Source organism: Diabrotica undecimpunctata, chromosome 1 (genome assembly GCF_040954645.1).
Source record: "Diabrotica undecimpunctata isolate CICGRU chromosome 1, icDiaUnde3, whole genome shotgun sequence".
Classification (NCBI taxonomy): Eukaryota; Metazoa; Arthropoda; class Insecta; order Coleoptera; family Chrysomelidae; genus Diabrotica; species Diabrotica undecimpunctata.
This window is the reverse complement of record NC_092803.1, coordinates 121707279-121717061: the sequence shown is the minus strand read 5'-3', so window position 1 is coordinate 121717061 and position 9783 is coordinate 121707279. Positions and strand designations below refer to the sequence as shown.

At 30.5% G+C, this 9783-nt stretch overlaps 1 protein-coding gene across 1 annotated transcript in view; it reads left to right on the top strand.

The window, feature by feature from the left end:
• The first annotated feature begins 217 nt into the window (after window positions 1-217).
• LOC140431282 (UDP-glucosyltransferase 2-like) overlaps window positions 218-9783 on the top strand; it is a 35263-nt gene continuing 25697 nt past the window's right edge. Inside the window, exon 1 of the mRNA XM_072519219.1 lies at window positions 218-450. Coding sequence (XP_072375320.1) covers window positions 231-450 — 220 coding nt within the window. The 5' untranslated portion in view covers window positions 218-230. The remainder of the gene's footprint in view (window positions 451-9783) is intronic.

The window sequence follows — 9783 nt, the reverse complement described above, 5'->3', positions numbered from 1 at the left end:
TTCCTTTATATAATTATCCTTATATACTTGATGTACTATTTTGTGAGTCTATTCAATTATGTGTATTTCATAATTGTATATTTTGTTGACATCGTCTTTAAATTTTTTATTTTATTAATAATTAACATTAATATTTCACGTAGGTACGTCCCTGGCTCCCCAACTGAACAAAATAAAGGTAAAAATATTTTTAAATCATCACTTACTTATCAGCTCTTGCGGTTTAAAGTATGCAGTTCAAACAGTTCGTTTCTGTCCTATATTTTACTTTAAATTCAGTTTTTGGAGCAAATATTCTCTTCGTTAGTAATATTCCGAGTCCAAGTCACCAAATATGGAATTACGGACTAGCGGAAGGCCTTTTAAAGAAAGGACACAATATAACCATGTTGGCCGCATCACCAGTGGAGAACAAATCATACAAAAATTATCATCCGATCGATATCACGGGTAAATTTAATAAAAATTCTTATGACGTTACAAATATAGTATTAGATAAGTTATAATTACTGTTGTTGTTTTCTAGATACTTTTATATTTACAGCCTCATCTGTTTCTACAATTTCTTTTGGAATAATTAGCAAATAGTTCCTATTGGTTTATAATTTTTGATACTTCAAGTTTTTATTACTATTTTATTTAAACATGAAAAAACATTTAAGAATTTCTTCTTAATTCCCGTTTGAATCATTATCATTATCATCCAGCCTTCATTGATCACGTGCACTGCTGGACATATGCCTCACTTAAACTCGCCCATTCTTTGCGATTGTGTGCCCTTTGTTGTCAATTTTGCTGATACGCCTGATATCGTCAGCCCAACGTGTAGGTGGTCTTCCTCTGCTACATTGGTCTGCTCTTGGTCTGGATCATAAATCTTTTTGAATCATAAACAGTTTTAAAACATTGGTTATGTGGTTATAATAATAACATATTTATTACCCATTTCAGTTTTATAGTTAAGAGAACGCTTGGAATTTATTAAATAGCGTCCACTTTTATATACTAAATCTTGCTACAAATCAACATTCACTTTTTTTTAATTGCTATCCAGGTTGACATAAATCACTTCTGTATTCTTTTACATTAATTTTTTCGACTACCTTATTCCTTCTGTAGATTATTTGTTCAGTTTATTTTTGTAAATGCACTTTTACATACATTGTTTTTTTTGAGTTTAAGATCTAATCCAAGGTATATTAAAAGGAATTTAGGTAAATTCATTTTCTAAGGTAGTGCTTTACCACACACACCAATGCCATCACTCAAATGTTCGATGCTGAAGTATTTAAATAAAAGATATCTTACGTCTTCATCATCATCATCCTCCCATCACATCCTCCCAATAGGTACTAAAGCACTTAATTAAAAGATTTCTTGCATCTTCATTCACATCATCCTCCCATCTCATCCAATAGGTCTCTTTCTCTGCATTCTTGCACCCTTGTAAGTTTTTTTGGAAGTATCCTTCCAAAAAGACCATCTTTATTTCAGTATATATATTTATATCACATATTTTATAATTGTATCTGATTTGCCACTTGTTATTCTCATTTATTGGGCGTAATATTCGTCTCCGTACTTTTCCTATAAAGATGTCTAAATTGACAGAAGTAGCTTTGATAATACTTCCTAATTCACTTATTAGCCGTATTCTTGTTCTACTATTTATAATTTATATGTGAATTGTTGAGATTTTTTCTTTAGTTGATTTTAAATGGCACCTTATAGCTTGGCCAAAGTTTTGTGAACTGGTGAAGTACGAATGGCTGAGTCCATTTTAAATTGCTGTAGTAACTGCTTTGTACTGGGCTTAAATTCTGTCTAGTTCTTTCTTTATTGGTAGTAGTCTAAAGAACTATAAAATTATGTGTGCTAGTGTGAATCCTTGCTTGTTCCAGATCGAAGATTGCGCTTCAGGTCCTTGATCCCCACTTCCTCTCCCATGGTCAGAGTAATCACGTAGGGAAGATTTAGAATTAGTTTGTGACTTAGATTAATGTTTTATATTTTTCTTATTAACTGTAGCTTTTGATATGTTAACAGTTACTTCGTTATTTTCTTTAATAAGTTTTGTTGAATATCGCTGAAGTAATTTGTTTCTGGTGAGTGTCTTCCGTGTATAAATTTTTGTGCTTGGTTTTTACGTGATAGGGACTTGTCTCGATTTGTTTCCGTTTTAGATTACTTTATATTTTATTTTCTTGTATATGCTGGTTAACTTTCTTCTATAATTCTTTAGTTATCTCTCTATGATTTTGTACATATTTATTTAGTATTATTTTCTGTATGTCAACATTATATGGATGTTTTACGTCGATATGTCCATTTAATATGTCAATAAGTCTTAACTTAGCTGCTAAATGTATGAAATTATTGTACCCAATTATAGCGTACAGCATTTGTTCTTTTATTTTGGTTTGTGAGGAAGTCTGTCATATTTATTTTCTTGGCATATATCGCAGAAGTTTATGATATCTTCTATATATTTCTTCATATTGACCAGTAATATCGTTTTCTTGTTTGGCTTTCAGTTTCAGATATTCCTCTATGGTTATTTTGGCTTCCTTCTATTCTATCTATAAAGTTCCTTTTATTTTTCTTCGGAGTTAACATCTTCCAATAAAAGGTTACATTTTATTAGGTCGTATGGATATTTTTAAACGTTTTTCTAATAATTTCTCAAATTTCTGCGAAAATTTTATTCTTCCACTTCAAATAGCATTGCATACTTCTTTTTCGGGTTGAGTTGAAAAAATTATAATATCTCGGCCTGTAGTTAGTTTTTCGATGGCTGAATAGATAACGCTTTTTATTATAAAACGTTTGGGCAATTGCTGAAGGTCGTGGACTGTAATTGACAGTTTTGATAATAATTTGGTTATTGTAAAAGTTAAGTGGCTTTTCTGAAATATTAACTGGATTTTCTGCTGCTGTATGTCTTGTTTTATTTCCGATGTTGTGGGTTAAGTTATCTGATTTTTTTGAAGATATTCTACATTGTTTTCTTCTTGCATATATTGTTTTTCTGTTGCTAAACTTCCTTGTCTAACTGCTTTAGTAACGAAACCCATTGGTTCTTGTATGCCTGCTAGAACAACATTTAATAAGATGAGAAAAGTATTATGCAAATAAGAAAATAAGAATATCAATAACAATATCAAAATAAGAATATTACGTTCATATGTGTTTTCGGTGTTGCTGTATGGGGTGAAGGCCTGGACCTTAAAGAAAGAGGTGAGCGATCGACTTAAAGCATTCGAGATGTGGATCTACCAAAGAATATTAAAAATAAGTTGAGTAAGCCGAATAACAAATGTTGAGGTCCTCAGAAAGATGACAAAGGAAATGGAAATCATGAATACGATTATCATACGAAAGTTAAAATATCTCGGCCACGTTATGAGTGTCATCGAATGCGATAGTCTGTGGACTAGTACGCATTTCGATGCGCATCGCCCCGCCTCGAATTTTCCCATTGGCTCTTGACCTGGAAATCCCTATTTATCGCTCGAACAGCGCATATAAATATTGGCGATTTTCAGGTCAGCCAGGGCAGTTCCTCACGGGCTCTCCGAGAGCTTAGTGCTCTTGGGGCTCTGCTTCCTGCATTTATTTTCCATACTCTGTGGCTGAGAATTGTTTCAACTTAACTTGGTGTTTTTATTTCGACGAAGAAATTGTCATGTAAGAAATATCTTGCCTTTTTCAAGGCAAGACACCGAAGATAAATATTTTTCAAGTCCATAACCCGAAAATGGACTTAAGTAGAGGAGCTCTCGACGTTTACTCCGAAGCCCTCTACAGAGCACCCGGGGATATCAGAAGGTGTTTAGACCCTTAATTGTTCCCCCGAGGTGACATGAGAGGGGATAAATATGTGTTGCTACAAACCATAGTGCAGGGAAAACGAAATATTGGAAGAAGACGCACCTCCTGGCTCAACTATCTGAGAAAGTGGTATAATTGCAGTTCCGTCGACTTGTTCAAGCTGCAATCTCAAAAATGAAAATAGCTGTGATGATTACCAACCTCCTTAGAGGAGACGGTACCTAAAGAAGGAGAAAGTAAACATTGACTCTGGAACGTTTATTTTTATTTTGAAGAGCAACCCCTCATGTCAAACTTTATCAAAAGTCATAATGACGTCAAGAAAGAGTGCAGAGCAGTCTTTTTTTCCTCAAAAGTTTTATTCACTATATTAATGACTCTATATACTTGTTGTATTGATGAATGGTTCTCTCTAAAACCAACATGATGATCCGTATTATTAAAGGTGTATTTTCATAAACTACGTTGTATCCAGTTACTGATTTATTTAATTTGGAGGGACAGTGATTCCAACACTAACTATTTACACTTGTTTTATCTGTTCCTTAAAAGTAGACCACATTACTCTTAGCTGTTTTAAAACCATTTCCAATACACTTAGAATAACCTGGCTGATTGTCTTTTTCGATTTATCGTAATTATTATTTATAATCTAGATTGTGTTGAAGTTAATAGAGATTATGAATGTGTTGCTTATGTGAGTCCATTTTAAAAAGGTAAAAAAAGAAATAATTAGACTTACAATCAGTTTAATTTTACTACCTCAGACAACCGGTTTCGCTTTCTAAAATTTGGCAAAGCATCATTAGGTCGGTGGTACAAAGTAAATTAAATGCTGAAATTATAAAAAGCCCATATTAGGGTGCTGTCTTATAAGGATATAGATCAAAAAGTTATAGATCAAAAAAAGTTTTAGTAATTATGCCAATATTACATGTCTGTGTTAATTAATATGCATAAATTGCATTAGCAGACAGAGTAACAACCCACAAATTGGTAAGAGAAAAAGTCTGTTAAATTGTGATACATTATAAATAAACAAAATACTACTTACATACCGGCACAAGAATTACTATATAGTGATTGGTGATTCATAGTTCAAACTATCCCTTATTACTGATAATGAGTGATCTTCGGTCAATGTTGTAACTGTCTAACAACTAAGGAGAAAGTTTTTTGGGGGGATGGGTGTTAACAAATGATGTAGGAGTAAGGTATATGTTATTGTTTCTTAAAAGAAAATGTGATGTTTTATATTATTTAAATTATTATAGTTGTTTATATTTATTGAAGAGATATATTTTGAAATGTGTGTTAAATTATTGAAATTTTTATAAAGAAAGAGAAGGAAAGAAAGAAAATTATTGAAATTTTTTATATCGTCATATAACTGTCCTTTTTCTTTATAAAAAATTTCAATAATTTAACACACATTTCAAAATATATCTCTTCAATAACTATAATAATTTAAATAATATAAAACATCACATTTTCTTTCAACAAACAATAACATATACATTACCCCTACATCATCTGTTAACACCCATCCCCTCAAAAAGCTTCCTCCTAAGTTGTAAGACAGTTACAACATTGACCGAAGATCACTCATTATCAGTAATAAGGGATAGTTTGAACTATGAATCACCAATCACTATATAGTAATTCTTGTGCCGGTATGTAAGTAGTATTTTGTTTATTTATAATGTATCACAATTTAACAGACTTTTTCTCTTACCAATTTGTGGGTTGTTACACTGTCTGCTAATGCAATTTATGCATATTAATTAACACAGACATGTAATATTGGCATAATTACTAAAACTTTTTTTGATCTATATCCTTATAAGACAGCACCCTAATATGGGCTTTTTATAATTTCAGCATTTAATTTACTTTGTACCACCGACCTAATGATGCTTTGCAAAATTTTAGAAAGCAAAACCGGTCGTCTGAGGTAGTAAAATTAAACTGATTGTAAGTCTAATTATTTCTTTTTTACCTTTTTAATAGAGATTATTTTAAAAATAAAATTAGTATTTTGTAGACGTAAAAAATATAATCATCAATTTTTACATATGGACACCCGCTAAAATGGTAATTTAACTTGTTTAGAAATTGTAATTACATAGATAAATAATATAATATATAGAAATTGTAATTATATTGTAGGTGTATGTAAATAATATAAAAATTTTGTGATAAGTAATAATAAATCACTATATTTTTGTTAAAAAACAACTCTAAAACGGTTAAGTATTCACTTGGCCTCATTAAAAAATTTTAATTATTGTAGTTCATGTATATGTATATATAATATATATATATATATATATATATATATATATATATATATATTTTGAAATGTGTGTTAAATTATTGAAATTTTTTATAAAGAAAAAGGACAGTTATATGACGATATAAAAAATTTCAATAATTTTTTTTCTTTCCTTCTCTTTCTTTATAAAAAATTTCAATAATTTAACACACATTTCAAAATATATCTCTTCAATAAATATAAACAACTATAATAATTTAAATAATATAAAACATCACATTTTCTTTTAACAAACAATAACATATACCTTACTCCTACATCATCTGTTAACACCCATCCCCTCAAAAAGCTTCCTCCTAAGTTGTAAGACAGTTACAACATTGACCGAAGATCACTCATTATCAGTAATAAGGGATAGTTTGAACTATGAATCACCAATCACTATATAGTAATTCTTGTGCCGGTATGTAAGTAGTATTTTGTTTATTTATAATGTATCACAATTCAACAGACTTTTTCTCTTACCAATTTGTGGGTTGTTACTCTGTCTGCTAATGCAATTTATGCATATTAATTAACACAGACATGTAATATTGGCATAATTACTAAAACTTTTTTTGATCTATAACTTTTTGATCTATATCCTTATAAGACAGCACCCTAATATGGGCTTTTTATAATTTCAGCATTTAATTTACTTTGTACCACCGACCTAATGATGCTTTGCAAAATTTTAGAAAGCGAAACCGGTCGTCTGAGGTAGTAAAATTAAACTGATTGTAAGTCTAATTATTTCTTTTTTACCTTTTTAATAGAGATTATTTTAAAAATAAAATTAGTATTTTGTAGACGTAAAAAATATAATCATCAATTTTTACATATGGACACCCGCTAAAATGGTAATTTAACTTGTTTGGAAATTGTAATTACATAGATAAATAATATAATATATAGAAATTGTAATTATATTGTAGGTGTATATAAATAATATAAAATTTTTGTGATAAGTAATAATAAATCACTATATTTTTGTTAAAAAACAACTCTATAACGGTTAAGTATTCATTTGGCCTCATTAAAAAATTTTAATTATTGTAGTTCATGTATATATATAAATTGCAGCCGATATATATATATATATATATATATATATAAACTAAGGTACACTCGAAGAGTGGTGGGTTTTTCGGTCAAAGTGGAGAAATAAAAGACAAAGAAGGTGGCTACTTCATCTATTTATTGAAGACGTTTCGCTTTCTGCTCAGAAAGCATCATCAGTTCATCTAAAAAGAACAATATGAAACCAAAACATCCAAGGAGAAGTTACCCACCACTCTTCGAAGTGTACCTTAGTTTATTTTGGATTGACGGTCGTACTCCTTTTCTCGATATATATATATATATATATATATATATATATATATATATATATATATATATATATATATATATATATATATATATAATATATATATATATATATATATATATATATATATATATATATTTATATATATTTTACGGCATTTTGACCCGTTCTTGAACCTTACTTTAACTATATTAGTTAGCAGAAAACCATTTAAAGGGTCTTCACATTTTCCATTTTTTCGAACTAGTCTCTTTTTTTTCTCCCACTTATGAAAGACAGTTACATCCAGAACTACAACTCCTCTTCTATAGCAGCTTACTGTGGCCTTCAAGTCATTATAATCGTGAGATCACGAATCTTTGCGATTTTTCGTTCAATGTTGCCATGCAGTCCATCGGCATTCATATGAGTATGTCCCTTTGTAAGATAACGTAAAGTTATTTGTTCTGGTCCGGTATCTTGATTTACTTAATAGATTAGGGAAGTGTACAGGATCCAATTTTTGTTTAGTCCTGTACAATTATCAGTCCAAATAATAAATTCGTTTGCATCTCGTTCTTGCTCAATAACTCTAACAATAGCATCCACAATATTGTGACCGTCACGTCCCCCTACACCCTCGTGCCACATAGAACAATAACTTTTGCATAAAGACTTGGGTTTTATAGTCTATATGTATGTTTTATAGTATATATGTCAAATTAAATGCTACAAGACGACTTAAAAAGTGGCTGTCTGTCTTAAAAAGTGTACGGCTGGCATATTAGGAAGTAAAATAATTTTTTGCAAATTGTAACAAAAAAAATGTGACGTAATTTAATAAAAACAAATACATTGAAGCTGGCTACCAGAATGTGCCGGAGAGTGACTACTTGACACTCAAAAGATGATTCGGCCAATTTGATGCCAAATGACAGGATACTTAAAAAAATAAAAATAACGTAAATGAGAGTGGTAAATTATGGAAGTTGTTTTAAGATATGATTGGGAGCCAGGAAAGTATTAACATATACCTTCTAAGGTATCTTGTAAAGCTGTTTGCTGCAATAAACGGGAAACAGGTATTAATTAAAATATTTAGTTTGCCCCTGTAATATTATCCAGTGGATTTTCTTCTGTTGTAGCAACTACTTCTTCAAAATCAGAATTGCTTGAACTGTTAGTGCTAGTGATACTTTGTTTATTATGATGAACATCACTTATTGTAAAATCAGGATCAATAATACGATCGTCACTAAAATTGGTTACGCTAATGGAATCTTCAGTCTTCTCATCATCATAACCCACTACATGTTCAGCGCTAGAAAAAAAGCTGTGTAAAAACTACAACCCTATTACTGCTAAAACACTTCAAATTGTATCGCTTTACTACAGACTCCCACTGTGGCTTACTGTAAAAGATGTTTAGTTTTGAATTAGCAAGCGTAAGGAACTACCTACATGACGGAGTGATAGCCACAGCCAACAAATAGTCACAGAAATAAACGAGGGTATTACTAAGAACACTTCTTCTTAATTTAGTCAGTGCAAGAAAATATATTTACATTTTGTCTATACACATAGCCACTAATGCTTTTCCACGGGATGTCATACTAAATAGCGCAATATAAACAAGAAACTTTCAAAAACACACCAAGTTGCAAGCTACGAGATACTGAAATGAAACTCGTACTTCCACATTGTTGACACTATCATCGTGTGACCTCACTGCGCAGCTTCTGCTGTTGTAGATACTGGGTACTGGGTATTTGCATAAACCTAATGATTAACAGTGCAGATGCCAAAACATAGCAACTGGTATTTACTGTGTTTTGAAACGAAATAAACCACTTACTGTGTTTTGACATAAGATTAGGAACAAAAAGTTATTGTAAAATATATAAAACTTACTATAACTACTATTATAAAACGTAAAACAGGACAGTGACATTAAAGAATTGAGTCGTTAGTATATCATTATTTTTATATGGATGTATCGTTGGTGTTTTAGAAAAAGGTGTAGATATGTTATGATTTAAAGAGTTTTTTATGGTGTTATATTTATTATGATTTAAATAAGATTGAAATATATTTTATTTAGGTTCAGTGTATCTTTTTTGTCATTTATTGCGTTGGTATTTCTTTTTATTTCTATTGATTCGCATAACTCCCTCTTATTTTTTTATGTTGTATAAGCGCAGTGGTGTTCTTGTCATATTTGTGAGAACGAATTCTGGATTCAATCAGTTGACTGGTTTGCCCGATATAGACACCTTCACAGTTAATACCTGGTATCTCGTAAACAACATTTTATTTACTTTTTGAGTTT